Source organism: Aquarana catesbeiana, linkage group LG01 (assembly GCF_042186555.1).
Source record: "Aquarana catesbeiana isolate 2022-GZ linkage group LG01, ASM4218655v1, whole genome shotgun sequence".
NCBI lineage: Eukaryota > Metazoa > Chordata > Amphibia > Anura > Ranidae > Aquarana > Aquarana catesbeiana.
In genome coordinates this window covers 61,075,568-61,100,428 of record NC_133324.1, presented here as the reverse complement: position 1 = coordinate 61,100,428, position 24,861 = coordinate 61,075,568, and the positions used below count along the sequence as shown (strand labels likewise).

Here is a 24,861-nt window from a genome sequence, read left to right as displayed (position 1 = left end):
AACCCTAGAGGCCACAGTTGGCTACCACCAGAAGCCCAAACCCTAGGAGGCCACGGTTGGCTACCACCAGAAGCCCAAACCCTAGGAGGCCACAGTTGGCTACCACCAGAAGCCCAAACCCTAGAGGCCACAGTTGGCTACAACCAGAAGCCTAGATCCTAGAAATAAGGCTGGGTTGACACTATTGCAAATTTAATGCGGATTTCTCCGCATCCAATTCGCAAAGCGGCTCCAGTGCGAATTGCACAGGAGTACTGTGCGTCTTTTGGTCTGTTTCAGGACCGAAATCCACCCAGAATTCGAGCTGAAATCAGACCTGAAACATAAATGGAGACGCACCGGACTATTACTAGAGGCCCAAATCCTAGAAGCCACAGTCAGTTACAACCAAATCATCCTAGAAGTCGCTCAACTTGCTAGAGGATTAAATCTTAGAAGCCAGAGTCAACTACTAGCAAAGACCTAGATCCTAGGAGCTACAGTCAACTACGACCAGAGACCTAAACCCTAGAAGCCACAATCAGCTACTAAACCTCCCCCAGAAGCCAAAATTCTAAAAGACACAGTCAAATGACTAACCAGAGGTCTAAATCCTAGAAACCACATATTTGTTTCAGGTCACAGCACAAAACTAATATTCTCAAAGAAAAGGTCATTGATGGAACCCACTTAAACGTTTTTTCACTACAGGGTCACTTTAAAAGTATTACTGACATACAAACATCTGGGAAATTTTTCTTAAGGGGCGCATCATCATGCAAGGCAGGCTGGACCTTTTAGCCCCTCAGCAGCCAACCAAATGTTCTCTAGCAAAAGACCTTTAAAACCGGGCCTTTCTGGAGCTAAAGAGCCATCTACCCTCCAGTGTGAATGTTCACTCAGGTTTTATTTGTGTGTCACGACTAAATTGAGGCTGTGGATCAGAAGCCCAAATCTTTGCAGCTGAAAATAAACTCTTAGGAAGCCGCTCGGTGACAGTAGGCAGTCAGCCAGACTGCAGTGTGGGTTATTTAATCCCGCTTAAGAAAGATGGTTGTGTTGGCAGTGACCTCGGCGTGGCCCTGTTACAGTATTCTCCTAGACGGCTCATTCTCAGGTCATTGGGAGCCGGCACCAGCAGGAATTCAATGTTCACTTTCAGAACTGTGCAGTCACGTAGCTGATAATGGAGGCGACAGGCAGATACCGTCAAGCCAGGGAACATTAATTGCACAGAGAGAGCAATGCACCCAGACAGCTCTCCCCTGAGTGGCACCATAAGTTCTTGTGATGTTTGGAATGACAACAACCCCAAGCTCGCAAGAATGTATTGGAGCCGATAAAAGATGGCTACCGAGGAGCAAAACAAAAAACAAGACTGAAAAAGGGAACAAGTCACCACAACACAAATCATAAAAAGTGATAAGTGGGGGAAAAAAAAAAACAGAAAAAAAAACAAAAAAACGATACCACCTGTACTTTAACTACAAGGGATAAAAAAAAAAAAAAAAAAAAATTAAAAAAAAATAAATAATTAAAAAAAAAAAAAAAAAAAGTCTTGCTGTTTGGGTCAGATCAATAGACCCCCTCAATCCCACGTAGCCCACCCTAGCTGTTTGAATGAGCTTTCTGCCAGGAAAGAGGCCGACAGAAGAAAAAGTGTCACAGGCCAAAAGCTACATGGGTCTCTGCCAAGTCCCAGTTTCCCTCCACTTCACCGGCCTGGCCTCTTGCAGGCACGGTCAGATGATGTGTACTTTATAGCAGTACACCCAGTCTGGCAGGCGGCCTAGTCTCATCCAAAGCCTTTACGCTGTCGTCTTGCTATTAACCCCTGACGATAACCTCACTTTGCAAGGCCCCTACACGGGCTCTGCTCACGTAATCTTTCATTAACATGCTCCTAAGCTGCCAAAGACATACCAGGATAAGCTCGCGCTCAGGGTCGCACCCTTTCCGCCTCGCGCCAAGGCCAAAAAAGCAATAGATTGCCCAAAATTTCAAACACGAGTCGCAGCAAACGATCGTCGCAACGCAAGGTAGCCATTGTTAAAGAGTTCAAATCGGAACACAACTTTGAACTAACTTTGTGCGACGGGCTTAAGGCAAAAAATAAATAAATTAAAAAAAAAAAAAAGGAAGAGTAGGCCTCAGAGGAAAAAAAAAAAAGATATATACTTTTTGAACTTGCCAAATGGCTCTAGAAACTTTAGGCACTCACACCAACTAATCATTTTATGATGGATGCCACTGCAATGCTATACAAAGTGCCCAATGCCGTTACCAAAACTCTTAGAGGGAAGTAAAAGATTTAAACGCAGAACTCCAGCCAAAAACAAGATAAAAATGAACAGCCCATTAAAAGATTAAAAACACCACAACCACCTTTCGTTGCAATTTCAGCTTCAATTCAGAGATTTCCCCTGCAGTACCTTTTTCTGCCACTAGATGGCCTCAGTCTGGTGCCCAGCATAATTCAACCTACATACTCTGAGCCCAGGTCATCCGGGACAGTGAAAGGAGAAGCAGCACAGTGATGAGCTTACTCTGCTTTCCCCTCCTATCAGCTGATTGGTTCCTTGTGCTGCTTGTTCGCACACTCCAGCCCTGCTGTACAGAGACTGCAAAAAGGCTGATAGCACTTCGCTGGCAGGTATTTATATGGTTTGCATTTAAAAAATACATACAAATGATGCAAGAATGATTACAGAACTGCATTAACCTGTGGGCTTTTTTTCTATATTTGCCTAGAGACTACATTAAAAAAAAAAAAACTTTAGCTTAAAATGCATTTTAAATCCAATACAAACAGCAGCCGGTATCTAAAGGCCAATTGTCACCGTGCTGTAAAATGCACAGATTGAATAAGATAGTTCTCTGTGACTTTGTGAGATGCCAGCGCGATCAAACAACGCAACGAAACATTCCTGGCTTGTATGCTATGCCATAATGAAAACTCCAGTCAGGCAGTCTTCGGGGCTTTTGTAGTAAGCAGGAACCAAGCACTGAACTCCAAGGCACAGCGCTCTTCTCAGAAAAGGGTTGTACTTAAGAAAATGGATTTTCACACTGTCAAGCAGACTCAAAATATTAAACCACAATTAGTTGCAGTCTGACAACACAGCTTGTAACAAAAACTTAAAAAAAAAAAAAAAAAACCCACACAAACACACACCCCACACAAGTCTTGTATGATTTCTGTATTTGAGTGTCGAAATAGAAAACTGCTTAAAGTAGATCAAGGCAAACCCATTTTTTTGCCTCGATAAGATAAGAACCTGGGATGGGTCTCTCTTGCTGTCCCTGCTGGGGAAATTCACCCCATTCACCCTCTCGGCCTGAAAGTGAAAATTTCTCAATTTTGAATTGGCAGCAGAACAGGAACAAATGGGAAATCTTCCAATGGAGATACTTGTTCTGAACTGTCTAGGAAGGGATTTGCTCTCACTTCCTGTTGTGTGCAAAAAAAACGTTTCAGCTGTCGATATACATTAAAGGGTTAGTCCACCCAAATCTAAAATTTCAGTTATGCCTTGTAAATCTTCTAGAAGCTCTAGTGGCAAAATCTCCCGGCCTAAGTTCCCAATTACTCTATCCTTGTTGTGTACTATCGTTTGTTCTTCTCTACATCGAGAACCCTTCTTTGTAGACGTTCTGCAGCTTGGAACTGAACCTTTCAGAAGTCTTAAGTTACTTGGATAATGCTTTGATCTTGCAGACCCCCTTAACCTACTGGTCCTATGGTAAAGGTCTACATCCACATCATTGTACTCTACCAACATTTCCTCAAGCAGAGGACCTTTTGCAGCTGAGGAATTACAAGTTGATGTAATCCTTTTTGCATAGGGTGGAAAAAGGTTAGAACGTCTTATTTTTTTGGGAGAAGTTTCCCCTCACTTTCTGGTGACCACACAAAAGGGGATTCTACCAAACGGCATCACAGACATTAATAAAATCCTGTCCAAAGCTATAAACCTTATCCCGACGATACAAGACAAAGTTATGCTTTTATTGCCGTCTTTGTCTTCATAGGAGAGATCAAACTCACTTCCTGTCCTGTTGACCACACAGGAAATTAGGGAAATATTTTCGAATAGGGACATGGGGTGCAATAAAGAACCCTAAGATTCTATGCAAAAAAAAAAAAAAATTACTTTTGGGATTTCCACCAAAGTCCATTCTGACCTGTACAATACTTGAAAATATGAACATTTTACAAGGTACAACCACTCTTTTGTTTTGCACATGGTTAATAAAAGGCCTCCAGAAGGAGCTTGGATAAAAACTGAACAAAGTTTGGTCTGCGTTACCCCAGGGAACACGCCGTGCTGTTTCTGATAAGGGAGACGAACCACAGGAGGGGGTCATTAAGAAAAATTGCCCACAAAAATTTGTTTCTGTGCCAAGATAGATTCTTTTAAGAGAAAAAAAAAAAAAAGGGGGGGAGGAGGAGGAGGATGGGGGGGTCTGGGGGAAGAGACGAGTTCCACATACAACATGAAAGGGCAGCTCATGTGAATTAAAGGTCATCTCCATGCTTTGCAGGAGGAACCAGCTCTTTTGTAAGGGGGCCCTCTGGGGATTCAATTTTTTTTGCATTTACATTTTTTCTTCCTCTGCCAAAGGAATCAAATCTCTGGCTCCAGCCTCCCAAGTCCCGACCTTTATGCCACTACCCCCCCTGAACTGTGCCCCATTCATTAAGCCAGCTCACTACAGTGAGGCCCAAGCTGGGAGCAGGGGGGGGGGGGGAGCGAGGAAAAAAAAAAAAATATGGGAAAAGAAAACTGCACAGAAAAAAGCTCTGATTGGTTGAAACATGAGACCTCGAGAAAAAAAAAAAAAAAAAAAAAAACACCCCTACTGCATACTCTCGAAAGCACAACAAAAAGGAGAGAGATTTTTTTTGTATCCAGGTTGGGAAAGATGTCACATTTCATCGTCACCTGCTAAGCTACTGATGGGTTTTTTGAAGGCCCCATTCATATTTCCACTTTGACGTGCCTTTGGGCATTTATTATGCATTTTAGGTGGATTTTGGAACACATTTTACTGCAAAATACTTAATGAGGCAACATCAGATATAATTTAAAGTGTAGGCCTACAGTCCAGATTTCAACTCTCCAATAGCCACGTACGGGCTTGCACCAATTCAGCCATGTAAGCATGACCAGACTGATCACCGTATCTTTGATTCCCGCTGGCTTAAATGTGGTTGAAAGTCGCATGTGTATGGCCAACTTAAGGCCTCTTTAACACGGGCATTTCATCAGTCCGTTTTTTGACACAAGATTAGATTAAAAAATGTAATGCAATGCATCCCTATGGGCGGCTGAACGCAAGCAGATGCACATCCTTTTACATCTGGGTCCATTCAGATTTATCAGACTGGACACAATGGAGTTTGGATCCAAGTATGCTTCTGCAGACGTTGGCAAATATAGGCACATCCAACCACTATATGCATTACATGGGTTCATTTTTCCTCCATTGCAAGATAGAAAAAGGAGTTAAGGATGCTGAATGCAAGCAGATGTGCATCCTTTTACATCTGGGTTTATTCAGGTTCATTGGACTGAACACAATGAGTTTGGATCCAGGTAAGCTTTTGCTGACCTGAATGGACGTCCACGTACATCCAACTACCATATGGATTACACGGGTCTATTTTTCCTTCATTAAAAGTTAGAAAAAGATGTTACGTAATTAGAACAGACACCAATGTGACACCCATTTCTATTCTGGTTTAGCAGGGATTAGTTGACATTAGGTGGTTAGCGATCCTTCTACACATCAACCCCAACCCATAAACGTTCACACCAGGCTGAGCCTTCTAGTTCCCTATGCTGTTCCAGAGGCTAGCACGATATTCCATTGCACTAAAAATGATCAGCAAAACAATTTAAAAGCCACTAGAAATGGCAAAAACAAGATGGCTGTAATATGACGCTGTGTTCATCTCCTCTGCCTCCCTCCCGGAGCCTCGGCCCTCCGCTCCCGGGGCCGGACATTAAAGAAATACGTTAGAACACAAAACAAGGCCACTAGTAAATCGGACCTAATGCAAAACAAATGGTTTTTCATGTGGAGGCGCTTGGCTTGGATTCATGGCCTGCATAGCTGAGCTAGCTCCATTCTTCATGAATCAACACTTATCAGGACCTCATTAGGAGGGAGAGCTGAAGTTACACACAACTTTTTTTTTTTTCCCCTTTTAGGAGGGGGGAGGGTTTGGAAGTAAAAGAAAAACATCAGGGTAGATAAACGGCAACATTTGTTATCTCCATAGTTGATAGAAGTAGAAAAACCCGAAGATGTCTGACGCCAAATTTAGCAAAGCACATATTTTAAATGGCTGCGATGCCAGGATGGGATTAACTTTGGAAACCAGATTAATCAGATCGAATCAATAAGGCAGCCAACAACTGGAGCAACGCCCCTGGCGGCACTTGCGGGAAATAGTGGAAGGCCTCACTTCCAAAAGCTATTTATCAAAAGGAAAAAAAAAAAAAAAAGTCAACTGAATCCCTAAAGGTGTTTTTCCTTCTAGTTATAGGCCAAGGTGTGGGAACTTTCCAGTCTTTTGACCTAGGGTTGTCACCTGGTTGGTATTTTAAAGGACTGGTCAGTACAAAAAAGGGCTCAAGTACAGGCCCCGAGTTCGCCAAATGGATGCACATAAAAATTCAATGAATGAGATGCTACAGAAAGTGGTAAAAAGACTGAAGACGTACTGCAAGAGATGGTCAGAGTCTTAAAAACCTGCAACAAGTATAGTAGGAGGAGAATAGTAAGAGACTGCAGAGATGCTAAAAGAGATGGTGAGAGACTAAGGACATACTACAAGAAATGGTCTAAAGCAGCAGACATGCTACAAGAGATGGTCAGTGACTGCAGATATGCTACAGAAGTTCATCATAGATAATGCATGATCAAACATGTTTTAGGAGTTGTTGGGAGACTGGGGACATGCTTAGGAGACATACTACACAAGACTTTTTTTTTTTTTTTCCTGTCTAAAAGAAAGAAACCAAACCATTTAAAAATACTAGAACCCAGTCTAAGGAATACTTTTCCTTTACTGGTTTGAGTAAGCAACTGGGTATTGAAAAACACAAAATGCAGAAGGGCTGCATGTGGACCATGGGCTGTAGGTTAGGCATAAGGACTTGGAAGGTTTGACTCCAAGTTCTCACTAAAAGGCTTTGTTGCTTTTCACAAGTTACCCCCACACACCGAACCAAAAAAAAAAAAAAAAAAAGTAAATTCAAAAAACGAGAAGGAAAAAAAAAAAAAAAGGAAAAAAAAAAAAAAAAAAAAAAAAAAAGTCAGGACGCATGAAATAAGAGATATTGGTTTCAGCAGCCCAGGCCTCCAGATTAAGCTGCACAAGAGAGCCAGCTCTCCCCTTAAGGAGGTATTCGTAGACTGGCTCTGCTATTTCCTGCATCTCAATCCCCTCCTTTCTTCCCCTCCACTGGCAGCCCAGACAGAGATGTTATCGTCCAGGCAGAACTTTCAACCTAAACCCAGGGCGGTCCCCTCGCTCGTTTCATGTGGGATATAAAAAAAAAAACCCACCAACAAGCAGAGCTCGCTTTAAGAGTTATCACAAACTGGCATCTTGAATAATCTGTTGAGGAACCCTCAGGGCAGGCGTAGACGATCTTTATAGGGGGAAGCGCTTGTTGAACTACAAGTCCTAGCTTGTGTGGTGGTATGACCAGGAGATCTAGAACATCCACCCAATCAATTAAGTAAAAATGGAGGCAACGGATCGTTATTACGAGCAAACGTTTCTGGTGAATAACATCTTTATTGTGTTGCCAGATAGAAAAATAGGTATAAGAGGGCTTCTGCCTACAGGGGGACAGAGGCAAAGGGGCAGCTTTTTTCTATACTGTGACTCGACACACTTTTGTCTATGATCAATAAAAATTACAGTCATCTCAAATAAGCTTATTTACAAATGCATTATATTCTAAGCTGGGTTGGTGTTTGTTTGGAACTGGGTTGAGGTCCAAACCCAGAAGCTATCATTTCTGGCATAACGAGTTGTGAAAGGGGGGATTGCCTGCCCCACAGCTAACGTTACAAAGGGACTGGGATGCTCCTGACATCATTGACTCAATATGGCCTTCTATAGCCATATAAATTTAATGTCACAAGCATCCCAACCCCTTTGTAAAGTCAGCTGCAGGGTGGGAACCAGGATCAGGAATGAAAGCAGGCTTTCAGGCTCCATTAGTGGAAATCCAGCCCTGGGTGCTTTCCATGCTTCTACCTGCCAGTTTTATGCCAACTAAGCATGCCTTAGCTAGTTCTGAACCAAAAAAAAAAAAAAAAAAAAAAAAAAAAAAAAAACACTTTTTTGGTCTGGTCTCCTAGCATCTTCACTGGGGCCATAGAGGTTCTTGTAGGTCCTCAAGAGTTTTGATGGCACCAGTAAGGATGCTAAGAGGTCCTCAACAAGCAGATGAAAGTCTTCACATCCAGCATGGACATTCCCGAGTTCTCCAAGTCTCAAGGCCAGCGAATGAAGGATTCAGGAGTGTCCATGGTGGATGTGTAGACCTTTGTCCGTCTGGTGAGGGCCAACATGAACCTTTGAGACCCCAGTGGTACCCCTTACAAGAACAATGGCAAGTGTCAGAGGGCCTGGATAGAAATTGGCATAGAGGACATGGTTAAAGAGCTCCAATAGCAAAAGACACATCACCACAGAGATAAAACAGGAAGTAGATACAAGAACATATGGTTGTCACTTTGCATTGTCCAAAAAAAAAAAAAAAAAAAGACACCCTAACTTGAAAACACACGAAGATTACTTCAGAAAACACAATCACGTGCAAGAAACTTTTCAAAACAACCTGAAAATGCTCACGCTCAAGTATGAACTGTGGCAAAGAGATGAATTCCCCTAAGTCTGGGAGATTTGAGGTCTGTGGGACAGGAAGTGAAGAGAAACCTCCCTAGACAACAAAACAAAACTTTTGGCCTATACCACCGTACTATACAGAAAGCTAGAAAATGTAACCTAAAGGAGGAATAAATAGACTAGGCCAGATTCTGCTTAGTATGGCACATCCAATATGGGGCTCTGTGGCCATGCCTGTTCCCACAATGCACTGCGGCCTGCTCCTACTTGTATAAAACTATATTTTAAGCATTTTTTGTGCTTCCTCCTCAGCGCTGACATCTGGAACTGAAAATATATAGACTGCTGGGGCCTCCTGGCAAAATCCTTAATGAAGACTTGAGAAGAATTTACTGTTGATTTCTGTTTTTCATTTTTCTCCCCCCTCCTCCTCCTCCTCTCCTTTACAGATGAGGGTCTGCTTGGCTATAACAGCCCAATTAAGTACTATTCAGTTCAACTTTAACAACCTTCAGTTCGATAGCACGATGGTATGTTTGCCTAGTAAATGTGCAAGACTTTTTTTAGCGTACCCACAAAAACTAATTTAGGGCGAGCAAAGAGAGATAGGGGCCCCCTTCTTCCACACGAGCCAAGGAACAAAACAACCAGCTTTTCAGATCTGGACACCACACCAGCACAAAACTCCAAAGGATATAAAATAAAAATCGATTTTGCAACCATCAACCAAATATGAAGAAAAACGTAATTTCGAAGTAAAAGAACTGTGCAGATCTCTCACCTGAAAGCCCCTCAGGGGCCAAATAATTAGATCCCCCTGTCTCTGTAGAGGAAGGCACGAAGTCTGGACAATCCGCTGAAAAAGGAAAAAAAAAAAAAAAAAAAGCTTGTTAGAATAATTCTGAGGTCTCACTTAATATTCATTAACAATAACGATACGGCATATAATATATGTAAACTTTTACCAGCCAAAATAAAAGAATTCTGCACAGTCAGTTTCCTGATACTTTCCACAAGACATACCCAGATCGGTGACCTCCACTGCAGGACACATCCACCCAGCCTACTGACCGGGCAGTAAAGGAGTACCAGCACACCGATATGTATTCATTCTGCACATCCCCCTGTCAGCAAGTAGCCAGTGCTAGACTGACAACACTGGCAGGAAAACAGATTTGGATGCTTGCACCCCCAAATTTGTAAATGACAAATGGCAACTATTGGTAATTTTAAACAAGTAACACACAAAGGCATTCAGGGCATTCTACACCAATCATGTGCCATTGATGTAACTGCCAACAAGCGCATCTGGGATTAGTGGCAAGTGTTCTGTCTATAGCCACTTAAGAAAAGGGAAAAAAAATATTGCATAAAATGATTAAAAAAAAGGATGGTATAAGAACCTCTGTTTTCATGGAAACATGAAACAGAACACAGTTAATGAATCCTGGAGAAGCAGCAATATAAACCATATGTTGCAATGTCTTTTCTGCATTAATGAGATCCTGAGCAAAAAGAGGGAAAAAAAAAAGAAAAAACACCCCACACAAAGACCAGGGGCCCCTGGGGGCCACTAGCTGGAGGCTGCAGAAAGATAACATGAACTATGAAAGATGTAGGTAGGAAAAATATTAAAGAGCAACTAGCCTGCTGAATGATCACCCACTGGTCTTTAGTTGGAAAAAAAAAAAAAAAAAAAAAAAAAGGGAGACTCACTCATCTTGCTATATTCTTGTGTCACCCTCCTAACAGATGGGTAGAGCCCTGACCTCTTCAGATATCCTGACCAACAGATGTCCTAAACTGGTCCTGTTCACACCTGAGCGTAGTGTCTGAAGCTTGTCGCTCGAAAAAAAACGTACATGGTGCAGAATTGCTAGTTAACTTTTCATTGGCTAAAATACTGTTTAAAAAAAAAAAAAAAAAAAAAAAAAGGGGGAGGGTAAGAAGAAGCTTAACACTGATATGCAGAAACAAGTATACAAGCGCAAAAGATAAATAAAAAAAATAAAGGACCCACAAAACTACCAAAGACCTCAGCTCAAATGTACATGAGGCCTTAAGCTATAGATTCTCCCATCCAGGGCTAGAACAAGGGGTTAGCAGGAGAAACTGCTGCCCTGGGCACAATGGTTTACTGTATGAATGGGGGGGGGGGGTGCCTTTTTTCTGTTATAAGGCTGATAGGAGTAGTGACAGTGGCATTACTACTCCTGTCAGCCCAATGATGGAAGCAAAGGAGACAGCTGGGAGGCAGTGCAGGCTGTGTTCTCTCCCCCCCTCCTCTTACTGTCAGTCCAATGATGGAAGCAGGAGGAGAGAGCTGGGAGGCAGTGCAGGCTGTGTTCTCTCCCCCCCTCCTCTTACTGTCAGTCCAATGATGGAAGCAGGAGGAGAGAGCTGGGAGGCATTGCAGGCTGTGTTCTCCCCCCCCCCCTCCCCTCCTCTTACTGTCAGTCCAATGATGGAAGCAGGAGGAGGAGAGAGCTGGGAGGGAGTGCAGGCTGTGTTCTCTCTCCCCCCCCTCCTCCTACTTTCAGTCCAATGATGGAAGCAGGAGGAGGAGGAGGAGACAGCTGGGAGGTAGTCCAGGCTGTGTTCTCTCTCCCCCCCCCCCCCTCCTACCAGTGCAGTGCTCCTATATTCAGAAGATGGCACTGGTGTACACATACAGGAGTGACTGCTGGGCATAGGACCCCCTAAACTTGCACACTATGAACAAGGGAGAAGGACGCAGTTTGGCATCTTTGCCCTGGGCACTGGATGACCTCGCCCTGGCACTGCTCCCATCCACACTAGACACCACTGTCTGCTACTGTAGTCTGACAGCCAGCAACCGCGGCTATCAGAATACCCAAAGAGTCATTCAATCGGACTGGCTGCAGCTACTGTTCGGTGAATTGTTTTTCTGCTCGGTGCCATCAATTTCCCAATGGTTGGGGTCAGCAGGGCCACCCATGGCTCAAATTGTAATCAATTTACAGGAATTTGATGAAATCCCAGCCATGTATGGCCGATTTAATTCAACCCATTGCCATTAAATTGCTCAAAGTTTGGAATGATTTACATAAATTGGCTTAAAATTCCAGCTATGTATTGTAACTCAACCTGTTGTCATCTACCCCTAAAAGGAGATCTACATTTTGGTTGACTGGGCACTGCCGCTGCTAGATGTCCTAAGGATAACCAAGATTCTGATGCAATTTGGGAACAGAAGAAAAAAAAAAAAAAAAAAAAAGAAAAAAGCTAATTCAAGTCCACTAAAAGTTTAATTGGGGCAAAGTATGAGCCATAGCAGGAATATACGGTTTAACAGGAAGCACTTAATCAAACTTCAAACAATAGAGGAGACAGGAAGGGTAGACACTTGTGTAATGGTGCGCACTTTCTCAATGTCTTAAGAATTTTTTTTTTTTTCTGTCCCCTAAATATCCTAAAGGAAATAGTTGATTTTTCACCCCTTCCTCACCAGTTAGGTTAATTACGCAAGAAGGTTGTATACATTACAGGAGGAAGACTAAATGGCAAGCCTGTGCCAGTGCCAACATTCAGTACGACACTTCCAACCCCCGGAGCACAGTGCAGACTATAGACGACGCAAAGCGCTGCACTCCCATGTAAGACGCCGCCTCGGGTTATGCAGGAACTTGGCAGGGGAACAACAGGAAAAAAAAAAAAAAAACAAACACAGGGACATTTTCTTTTGTCATCTCAGGAAATAACTCGGACTGCCTTCTTTCAGCTCTGCGCCAAGATGTTTACCTTGAAAGAGAAGAACCCAAAAACTTTTGGCTCCTCCTCCTGCTAGGAATATGCTGTCAGCCATTTTTAAATAGCTCGGAGCAAATATTTAAGGCTGGCCAAGAACCAGGAGGTTCCAGACAAAGCACTGTTTAAAGTGTCTGGGCCAACATAAGAAACATATGCAGCACATCCCTGCAATGCATGCACATGTTCCCTGGTTTCATCTCTTTAAAAGACCTTGCAAGTACAGAAAAAAAAAAAAAAAAAAAAAACTATATACCTGTTGGTCTGCCAGAAATCCAGCGAGCGCCTTCACTTTTTTTGGGCTTACAGCACTGCCTAAAATCCCAAGCAGCGTTCTCCCCTGCTGGACTACAGAACATATCTGCCTCCTTATGCTATGGAGGCGAGGAGGTATTCTGTAGTCCAAGGAAACCTCAGGCAGGGCTGACAGCACTGTTGGGAATTTCAGTGCAGCAAAAGCACAGTGTTGTCAGCTCACATAAATAGGAGCTCACTGGGTTTCTGGAAGGATCAACGAGTATTTTTCTGTACTTGCAGGCTTCATAAAAGGGATAAAACATGGGCCGAGATGTGACACGTGTTGTTATTTTGCCTAGACACTTCAACAATGAGTCCACCAAAGATCACATACAACTTCATAACTAGTTTACACCCTGTTAAATCCTCCTGTAATTAAAGGGAAACATTACCCTTATGAAATGTATTATTTCACATGGATACAAAGAGACTTGCGCCATCAATGTGAACATTCCAAGCATCAATAGCAATAACTAAGAGAACAATTTTTGACACTTGTGAAAAAGCTGATAGCTCATGTCCTCATGATTGAGAGATCCATGAGATTTCAGCATCTACATCATGGCTTAGAAGGGGAAGCCCATATGACCAGTCTCAGGCAAGGTCCTGTGGAATCGTAGGGTTCCTCCAGAAGTTGCAAGGCAGTTCTTTTGAGCTTTGGCTGACTGGCTCACCTGCCAATGATAGTCTTTCCTAGATAAGCAGGCTTTTAATGACATCCACACGATTTGAGCATCTACATCAAGGCTTAGAAGGGGGAAGTCCAATTTACCATTCTCAGGCAGGGGTTGTATGGAATCTTAGTGTTAGCAGTCCCTTCAACTATAGCTGACCTGCTCATCTCCCCATGGTAGTCTTTCCTAGATAGGCAGGCCTTTAAAGACATCCATAAGATTAAAGCACCTACATTAAGGCTTAGAAAGGGAAGCCCAGTTGACCAGTCTCAACCGGAGCTCAATAGAATCCTTGGGTTCCTCCAGAGGTTGCTAGGAGTTCCTTGAGCTGTGGCTAATTGACTTCCCAATCCGATGGTGCCTGCATAGTTCTGGGGCCAACACCATTAGGCAGAGCTAGCAGCGTGAATCCGATGACCTTATAGCCGTCTAATAGGATGGCATTCTTCACTCTGACCACCACTGAATTTTAGAAGTGGTTCCCCAAGACCTGAAATGTTTGAAGGCTTCCTTTAGAGGTAAAAAAGGTTGGGAAAGACTGTTTTACTGCATCATGGGAGCTGAAGGTTTTTTTCAACCCTAACACTCACCTACTTGCCAATTCTGCCCTACGTCCCAACTCTTAGAGGCCCATAAATATAGAGGATCGAGTCAAGAAACTTGTCGATCTACTAAAATTACCAAATCACCTGAATGGGAACTCAAATTTAAGTCTAAGAATCATACAATTACGAAACACCAGCCGTCGTGATTCATAATTTTCTCTGCCACAATTGCACAATGCACAAATTTGCATGCATCTATTCTATTTGCATGAATTGTGAGTCACTTGACACATTGCTACCCATGAATGATATGTACGTTTTCACTGGAAAGGGTGCTGATGTAACTTGCATAAAACAGTGAACATCAGTATATAATTATTACTTTATTCCTCAGGCCACCCCTAAATTCCCTTTTGGCGATTATGGTGCATCTTGACTAATGGAGAAAATGGGGGTCTATGAATTCTATGGATGTATCAGCACAGCAGCCATTTTTTCCCCAACCCAAACACAGCAGTGTCTTTGGAAATGTCCATGCCTTTCCACATTACCAAGACATCAGCCTATATTTTACCAATCTTTTGAGCCGCTATAACCAAAGAAAAAGCCATGTGCTTCTTGCTGCAAAGGCCAGTTATAGGTCGGGGTGGTTGCCATGTGTTAAAAACCATTAGCCCATCCCATCCCATGGTCCATTCCCCCCCCTTTTTATCAGCAAGAACAAGGAGGGCAATTGCACTCCTCTTGTTAAACTAGGTATGACTTCACAGTGTTCCATTACAGAGCTGCGTTCCTGTTTCTCACCTAGAAACACAAAATAAACAGAAGGAACACACTGCACCGCTTGCCCAAAAAAGAAAAAAATTCCAAAATTTCTCTTCTGCACGAGAGCATAAAACCCCTGCGGGGAGCGTGGGACCAGACAGAAGCTCAGCGCTGAGAGCGATTTACCCAAGATTCTCCATAGCCGACAATCAGAACCAGTCATTCGGCAAGACATACCAACAGATCTATTACAATGCTTCCAGACACAGCAAGGATGAAATCAACAGGCAGTCATCCTTCACATCCAATCAGAATCCATCTTACACGAATATGAGTTCAGTATTCTAAAGCATGTTGGGTTGGGTTGCATCACTGTTTGCATAAAAAAAAGTTCACTAACACCTAAAAAGTGTATATAAACCCCAACAATCACCTTCTATTTGCTCCATTTCTTTTCTACAAGTCTAAAAAAAATATCTTTTGATCCTGCCAGAAATATTGGCGCTTTGCCTCTACCGACTGTTATCAATTAGGAGGTCAGAAAATGACTCCCTGTGAACGCGCGTCCATGCGGTCCCTAAAGTGAGCGTATAAGTGGCAACCTCAGGCTGGACTCCAGCCAGGCCACAACCCCAATGTGTTTCGCTCCGCCCCTCAGAGCTTACTCATGGGGAATCAGTTATTACTGTTCCCAGCTCTCTCTGGGGACTAAAGAATACATTTCTTCCAGCCCAGGGATTTCCAAACAAGGGCCTGGTTTACTGTCCTTCAGATTTTAGGGGTCCGGACTGTGACTAGTCTGAGAAAAAAAACAAAAAACAAAAAACAAAAAAAAAAACCCACTAATGCCCTATCTTTGGTGTCAGTTAGAGGAATTGTGCCCCATCATTGGTGTCACGGGGTGGGATTGTGCCCTTTTACTGGGGTGGGGGGGTTATGCCCCATTGCTGGTTTTAGTGGATGAAATGGTGCCCCAAGGGCTGGATATAAGCAAGCAATGGGGCCGCATCTGGCCCCCGGGCCACAGTTTGAAGACCACTGTCCTAGCTTATAGAGGAAAAAAAAAAAAAAAAAAAAGAAGGGTATTCTCTAGTTCTGGTGACAATGCTGCTCCTCCATAGCTGCAGTCTGATTGGTCACCCTAGGACAGCAAGACCAGGTGAAAATAAAAAAGTGCCTGAAAAGAAAATGAATGCAGCCACTACATCTAAAGACCAGAAAGCTGTCACACATGAATTATCAGTTATTGAATGTAGATGCACTTTAAAAAAAAAGGAACAGTCTTGTTACCAAGGGGAAATGAAGACTACAAAAGGGCAAAATTGGATGGTAATGCTGCATTACAATCATGGTTTTCCTATTCATTACGTCCCCCCCTTCTTTTCTGATGCCTTTAAAAGTGTTACTAAACCCACAACAGTAAAATCAGTCTGTATATGCAGTAAAGCATGCTTGTTATACTCACTGGGAAGCTAAGGGGGTTAATCCACTGCATTCTGTAAAAAGGCAGTTTAAGCCTGTCTTCTCTGATCCTCCCCTTCTTCCAGTCCCCAATCTAACAGATAATAGAAAAGAGCCTTGGGGGCAAGCTGCACCTACTCAGTTTGGTGTGTATTGCTAGAGTTTGCTGTTTTTTTTCCTGAACAACTGGAGGGCCGTAGTTTGAAGACCCCTGGTCCAGACAGAGGGTCAAGAGTCCTGCAGCCTCATAGGACAATCAGAGGAGAATGAAAACCCATTCTACAAGCTTTAATCAGACACTGAAAGAAGTCACAAGACTGCTATATACTGCTGATTAGAAAAAGGTATTTAGCAGTTTATATTTACTAAAATAATTGCATTTCCATGTTCTGTGTACTGTAGGAGACCAGATCTAGTGAATGCAGGGTCCTGGGTTTAGTAACATTTTAATGCTTCCCCCTCCTGGTGGAAGTAAAGTCCCCCCTCCACAAAGCTGCCAATTAATGCTGTAAGGTCTACATTGTTACGGAATAAATCACAATCTCTATGCCAAAGTGAAAAAGGGAAGTGATTCCTCATCACTAACTATTGCCAGTCAGCTTTACTTCCGCTACAAAAGTCAAGAAACACAAAAAGGCCCTTTAACATAATAAATGCGGATCATTACCCAGAAACCACCGCACAGTTTCTGATGATCGCCCCTTTAAGATCCATCAAAATGAGCATTCATCACCCATATGTGGTTCAGTGTCCAAGTACATTACTGTACAAAATAGGATGCATAGCACTGAACCCTATAGCAGAGAGAGAGAGGGAAAAAAAAAACAAAAAAAAAAAAAAAAAACAAACACGGAGGGCTGGATTTCACATAACTCTACTTTCCAAATGACAAATGGGGCAACTGAATGCTCTCCAACCTGTACCCCAAAACTTCTTCCTTGCTTCCTCCGCATCCTATTTATATAGGTAAAAAGGTGAGCAAAATGCCAGCCAGGTTCAGAAAGGCGACTCAATAGCGCCAGTGCCAGCTGAAAACTGGCTTTTGCTCTGGAGGGCAGCCCGTTCATTAAAAGCAACAGGAGTGCCAAAAGGAGATTTAACAAGTTCATTGCTGACAAAAGAAAAAAAAAAAAAAGTGGGAGGGGGGGGGGGATTGGGTAATCAGGCAAAGATCCCAGGTGTGCCAACTCAATCACCCCAATGTCACATCAGGGAATGGATTCTGATTTGCAGCTGTCAGACGCTAATCAAATGAGTCCACTAATTAAAAGGGAAAAATCACCAATGGAATAAAAAAAAAAAAACAAAAAAAAATAAATAAATAAACCACACACAATCCCAGTTATAAGTACAGATGCAGCTCAAAACACAAGAACTAAAAAAGATACACAACACTTCTTTGGATCAATCAAATCACATATGTAAAAATGGAAAAAAAAAAAAAAAAAAAAAGGGATACATTATATCAAAATGAACACATCAGTAGATCAAAGCAAAAAACACGTGTGCAAGAATTAGAAGGAAAGGCTAACTGATAAACTAGCATTGAAATATTTGCAGTCATATGCAGAACAAGCTAATGTAGATAGATCTATGAAATGATACAAAACCCAAGAAAAAAAAACCCCATAGAACTAATCAATACTCCATATCAAGCCAAAATCACGGATCTAAAACATATTATATCTATGATACAATACCCCATTCAAAACAAAAGAACTAAATCAATACATCATATCAGGGCAAAAATCACATATCTATACCCACAAATCTAATATAGACATGCCTATGGCAGAATATAAACACCCCAAAACCAAACATAGAACTAATCAATACTCTGTCATATCAGGCCAAATCACAGATCTCAAACAGAAAACATTGTAGACATGTATATGACATGGTACATCACCCCATACAAAACATTTAATCAATACAACCCATACAAACCTAAGATCAATATTTCATTATATCAAACCAAACAGATAAACATAAAACTTCATCATATCAAGCCAAATCACAGGTCCACATAAGCCATCTGTATTATACTCAGCAACTATAGGACATGTCCATGACATAATACAACACCCCAAACCATCAATACTCCCATCATATCAAGCCAAACCCCCTGTCTCTAAACATCAAAGATTTTGTATAAAAATACAAAACAAACAATCTAACATAAATATGTATAGAAAATACAAAATTAAAAAAAACTCAGGTCTATGAAAGACTGGAAAAGCTCCCCTGTAGCTCAAGTCAAAAATCACAACGTTTATATTAAATAGGATGCAATGTAACATTAACATGTGCATTAAATAGTACATTGAAAAAAAAAAAAAAAAATCTATGAAATACAAACAACCACCCCCCCCCCCCCCCCCCGAAAAAAAAAAAAAAAATGAATAAAAAAAATAGTCCATGGGATAAACGTTATAAATTAAAAACCGGATCAAAGAAAATAAGACATAAGCAGTAATTAAAACACATGACTTCAATCCAATGTAACCTAAAACTCACAGAGAAAATGCATGATGTCCAGAGCTCCCCATGCTAGAACACATTGGCTGTCCTGGGAGCTGTCAGTGACACACATCACAGGCAGGCACGATACTTTTACTCAAGGAGAGCAAAAAAAAAAAAAAAAGTTTGAAGAACTCACCAGAAGTTTTGAGAATATCCATTGGGTATCTGGAGTAGGGAGGTGGGGGGGACTCTGCAAAAGAGAAAATAAAGAAAAAGCCATGAGAAAAAAAAAAAGGAGATAGAGACTTGTGATAACAGCGGGCGGCATTCTTTTAGCTAAACTGTTTGTGTAAGCTCTGGGGGTTGGAAGTAGGGGGCAGCGGGCGGCGACTGCCTTGATACTAAGCAGTCTGATAAACAAAAGAGGGACAGCTGGCGCCAGGCTCCCTGCTATCAACTCCTCTGGCTGTCTGATCAGGGATCTGAGTCTGCTGCAAGCCAGCACAGCCTGATAAACCCAACCAGTTCCACATTTAACACACACACTGACCACCCTACCATTACAAAGACCCCCACTACCCCCCCCCCCCCAAAAAAAAAAGACTTTGCATTTTACTGCAACTCTGATATAGATTTATAAATTTTTATCTATTTTTTTTTAAAAACTCTAAAAATACTTTTTCCAGTGCACTGCACCTTTGCTTTATTTTTTGTGTACTTTTAAGTATTTTTATATATATATATATATATATATATATATATATATATATATATATATATATATATATATATATATATATATATATATATATATATATATATCTCAATTATTATTCTGTTTTGCAATCTGTTGTAACGGTCTTAAAAAAAAGAAAACACATCTTCTTCCCATTTATTATTAGTATTATTTTTGCATTGCTCCCTGATGCAACTTTACATTATTTGCTAATATTTTGCTTTAAATCAGTAATTCTTTATGTATTTATTTTATCTGCTGTATCTTTGCTGATAATTTATTTTCCAAACACAGACCATAAATACACTAAAATATATAAAAAAACAAAAAAGGCATCTGGTGTTTGCAAGCAAAACATATATATTATAATAGAGGGGGTTGTTATGTTGTTTTTTGTTTGTAAACACCAGATACTTTCTCCCCCCTCAAAGTTGCCCCTCCAGCATTGGATGCAAAAATAAATAAAAGACTTTCATACAATCCAACTTCACTTCATTGCAGCCTGGAAACAAACTAGTCAGTTTACTAGGAGGGTCGGATACACACAAAAGGTATTTAATGCAAATGTGTCATATGAAAGAAACAGCCAAGTGACAAAGTAAAAAACCCAAAGCAAAAAAAAGGAGGACAATGGAGTCATTAACTCTTTGCAGTCTGCCACTGGTGACAATTCTTTGAGTCATTCTGACAGCAGTAATGAGGTTGATGCAATGAATGCAATTGTCGGGTGATACGAACTTATTATATGTTTTAACTGTTGTTGGGTTTTAGGTTTAGCTAGGAGCCAGCTGTAACCCTGACCAATGGCATTTTTTTTTTTTTTTTTTTTAGGCATGTCACCAGCCCTGGCTGGGCTATCACATCTCAGGGCGTCTGAGGAGTTGACAAGAGTCCCTCTAAAAGTCCTGGGTGACTAGCAAAGGCTTAACACAGACTGCTCCTCCAATAAATACCACAGGCTCATAAAACTGGAAGTTAGCTAATGGGACCTGTAGAGTTAACACATGCCTGTAAAAGCACCATTATATTCTGCTAACAATCTCTAGACATAGAGCAAGATAATCAGAGGGAGACTCAGAGGCTCCAGTACTGCCATTACATGAACATCTGGGCAACAGTTCACATGTCACTAAACTCCATTGCCAGCCACCCTAAAAGCCAACCCAAGCAATGCCAACAGAGACATGGAGCCATCCTGGCACCTACCCACAGAAAGGATCAAGGGGCATTACCAGAAAGACAAGAGAATAGGCGCCAGTGGGGTGTCGATACATATATCACAGCAATAGACCTATAGTTGGCTTGCAAACTGCACAGAGATTACAGAATGAGGGCTCAACATACATTATTGGGGTACAGTCCATAGAGAGGATGGAGAACACACAGACATGGGGTGAACGTCGCACATTATAGGGGTACAGTTAATAGAGAACCATTCTAGAGATGCAGAGAGAAGAGTCAGGCATGGGGGTGAAGCTTATAATATGGTTAGAACATAATGGAGGGGTACAGTCCATAGAGAACCATTCTAGAGATGTAGGGAGAAGAGTCAGGCATGGGGGTGAAGCTTATAATATGGTTAGAACATAATGGAGGGGTACAGTCCATAGAGAACCATTCTAGAGATGTAGGGAGAAGAGTCAGGCATGGGGGTGAAGCTTATAATATGGTTAGAACATAATGGAGGGGTACAGTCCATAGAGAACCATTCTAGAGATGCAGGGAGAAGAGTCAGACATGGTTGGACCTTGCACAAATATGATATGGTTAGAACATATATTATTGGGGTACAGTTAACCACTCAAGAGATAGAGGATGAAGACGGCACACATGGGGGTGAAAGTTGCATATATATAAACAGATATTATTGGGGTACAGTTCATAGGAGAAGCAGTCTAGAGATAGAGGATGGAGTTTGAACATAATGTAGTAATAGAGATAGGAGATCAAGGCAGTTCATTATTCAGAGCAAATGAATGAGGATTTCCTATATTTGGGGTGTACCTTAGAGAATGCAAAGTGTGTAGGGAACCCGGGGTCTCTTGGGGGGGGGGGGTTACATCATGGTATATACAATTCTTCAGATTATAACTGAGGGCACACCGCATTTTTAGGGGTGCAGAGGATGTGTAGTGGACGCCTAGTATATTGTGGGGTATCTATGGATGACAGGGCACAGAGGACAGGCTTGGCACTGCCATCTCCGTCCTACTATGAGGTACACATTGGAGCGCAGAACATATAAAAAGAACTGGGTATAGTAAGGGTACCTATGAACTGGCGCGTTTTGGGGTGCAGAGCACAAAAAGGTACCTGGGTATACTGGGGGTGAGATGATCGGGTTAGAGTATGACACAGATTTTAGGGTGTATAGCCTATATAATGGCACATGGTATACTGAGGGACAGACAGATGTTGGGGTGCAGAGCCTATATAATGGCACATGGTATACTGGGGTTCGGAAACTATACATGGACACATTGTACAGGAAAGAATCCTGTTATGCTGCAGAGTCTAATAATGAAGGGGGGGTCCAGATAGATCCAGATGTTGGGGGTGCATATATACAGATGTTGGGCAGAACATATTGGGGGGGCAGACAGATTTTGGGGTACAGCCAATAAGAAATTGTAAGAAACCGATGTTGGGGTGCAGAGTCTACGACAGGACAGGTTGTTTTGAGGGAGCAGACAGATGTTAGAGAGCACAGTCTTATGACAGGCAGCATCGTATGTAGGGAACACCCAGATACTGGGGTGCAGAGTTTGGGACAGGACACATTGTAGGAGGGGGAGTCAGAAAGATGTTGGGGTGCACATCCTAGGGGAGGACACAATGTATAGGGGTAATCGGACAGATCCAGGTGTTGGGGTGTAGACATACAAATGTTGCGATGCACAATCTAAGACAGGATGTATTGTATAGGGGGAGGGAAGCAGACAGATCCAGATTTTGGGGTGCAGGACAGGGCACACTGTACTGGGTTGAAGGAAGCCGACAGATCCAAAATGTTGGGGTGCAGGCATACAAAATGTTGGGCTACAGAATGTAGGATGGGGCAGGAAGAGGGAAGCTGACAGAACCAGATTTTGGGGGTGCAGGCATACAAATGTCGGGGTGCAGTGTAGGGCTAGAGGACGGAAACAGATCCAAATGTGGGGAGGGGGGGTGCATGCATACAGATGCTGGGGTGCAGAATCTAGGACAGGGCAGGAGGAGGGAAGCAGAGGGATCCAGATGTTGGGGGTGTAAGCATACAAAATGTTGGGGTGCGCAGCGTGGAACAGGAGGAGAAAAATCAGATCCAATGTCTCAGTTTGCTGACACAGAATCGTTGGGGTGCAGAAGTAGACAGATGTGGGGGTGGTGCAGAGGCAATTAGACAGATGGGGAGTGCAGAGGTTAGTAGAAGGTAGACAGATTGGGAGGGGGGGTGCAGAGGTAAGTAGACCTACATTGGGGTGTACCTAGCCCGCAGAGCCTGCTGAGGTGGTGCGGGTTGCAGACATAGAAATGTTGGAGTACAGAGGTAAGTAGACAGAAGGGGGGGTGCAGAGGTAAGTAGACAGAAGGGGGGGGTGCAGAGGTAAGTAGACAGAAGGGGGGGGTGCAGAGGTAAGTAGGGGGGTACAGAGGTAAGTAGACAGATTGGGGCTGTACAGAGGTAAGTAGACAGATGGGGGGTATAGAGGTAAGTAGACCTAAGTGGGGGGGGGTGCAGAGGTAGGTAGACAGATGGGGGGGGGAGTACAGAGGTAAGTAGACAGATGGGGGGTATAGCGGTAAGTAGACAGATGGGGGGTATAGGAGGTAAGTAGACCCAAGTGGGGGGTACAGAGGTAAGTAGACCCAAGTGGGGGGGGTACAGAGGTAAGTAGACCCAAGTGGGGGGGGGGTACAGAGGTAAGTAGACCCAAGTGGGGGGTACAGAGGTAAGTAGACCCAAGTGGGGGGTACAGAGGTAAGTAGACCCAAGTGGGGGGTACAGAGGTAAGTAGACCCAAGTGGGGGGGGGGGGTACAAAGGTAAGTCGGGGGGGGGGGGGTGTACCTAGCTCGCAGAGCCTGCTGAGGTGGTGCGGGTTGCAGCAGACGATGTCGGGGTTGTTCTTGCCGTACGAGTCACACACGGTAAGTCTCTTGAGGTCGGCGGAGTGGCGGAGATCGGGCCACCGGAACACCTTGGCGATGAGGAGGGGAAGGGAGAAGGGTTGCTGGCAGAGCCGGGAGGAGTCGAGCTTGGCGGCCGGTAGTAGTAGACAAGGACTCCGGGTCCCTCCCCGGGACTCCACCGCCTGCAGTAAGCCCTCCAGCTGGCGCTCCTTCAGCCTCTTGAGCACGGAGTGGGTGATCGCCTTCAGTTCGGCGTCGGAGCCCATCGGAGCCCCCCGGGGCCCCTTGTTGCCCGTCTTGCCCATACAGCAGCCCCCATGTAGCGGCGCCGGTGCCCGGCTCTCCCCTCCTCCTCCTTCCCCGGCTCCTTCCCCCGGATCTCCGGGTGCTCGGCTCCTCCAGAGTCGCCGGACGAGCACCGATCGTTTGGTCCTGAACATGCGGGACGACAGCAGGGCTTCCCGGCTAAAGAACGTGCATGACGCCCGCAAATCATGAAGGAGCCTGGATCCGAGGCCGGCCAGAGACAAGCAGCAGCAGCCCGGGGGGCACCGGGGGTCCGACAAGCCAAGGCGCCCTGGAACATGCGCCAGTCTTTATGGGGAGAGGGGATCCCTGGGGACGGGGGGCCACAGATCCGATCAGATCGGCCGACGGCGGCACCGCATGCCAGGGCTGCGATCACACAACTCCCGACACCAGGAAGAACATCCGACACCCGGCTACACCGACCGACACCATCCGACCATGCACGGTGCCACCGGGGGAGGGGGGTGAGAGAGAGAGAGATGGGGGGTCCGGAGAGGTCAGACCTCCAATAATAATAATAATAACGTATAATATCCGGGGGGCGAGCACTGTCCTCCGCTTCTCTTCTCCTTCTTCTGCTCCTTAATCCACAAGAAGAACCTTCATCCGCCTGTCCGGGGGGAGAAGAGCAGAAAAATAAAGCGGCTCTGCAGACTCCCTCCTCCCCCTCCCCCGACCGACCGGGGGGCGGGGCGTCCGCTGTGTTATGGAAATGGAGGGCGGGGCTGGCAGACAGAGGAGGCGGGGACTGACAGGGGCTACACACTGTCACTTCACCTGACTGTCACTGCTGGCCTGAGTCTCCCTATAGAGATCCTTACCGGGAATATTACCGGGACTATACCCCTATAGAGATCCTTACCGGGAATATTAC

General features: G+C 43.7%; 1 protein-coding gene across 1 annotated transcript in view; it reads right to left on the bottom strand.

Annotated features, from left to right (window-relative positions):
* SMAD7 (SMAD family member 7) overlaps window positions 1–24,614 on the bottom strand; it is a 41,309-nt gene extending 16,695 nt beyond the window's left edge. The window contains exons 1-3 of the mRNA XM_073619250.1: window positions 23,617–24,614; window positions 19,027–19,080; window positions 9,639–9,713 (exon numbers count right to left, since the gene is read on the bottom strand). Of these exons, the coding sequence (XP_073475351.1) occupies window positions 9,639–9,713; window positions 19,027–19,080; window positions 23,617–24,118 (631 nt within the window). The 5' untranslated portion in view covers window positions 24,119–24,614. The remainder of the gene's footprint in view (window positions 1–9,638; window positions 9,714–19,026; window positions 19,081–23,616) is intronic.
* Between the last annotated feature and the right edge of the window lie 247 nt (window positions 24,615–24,861).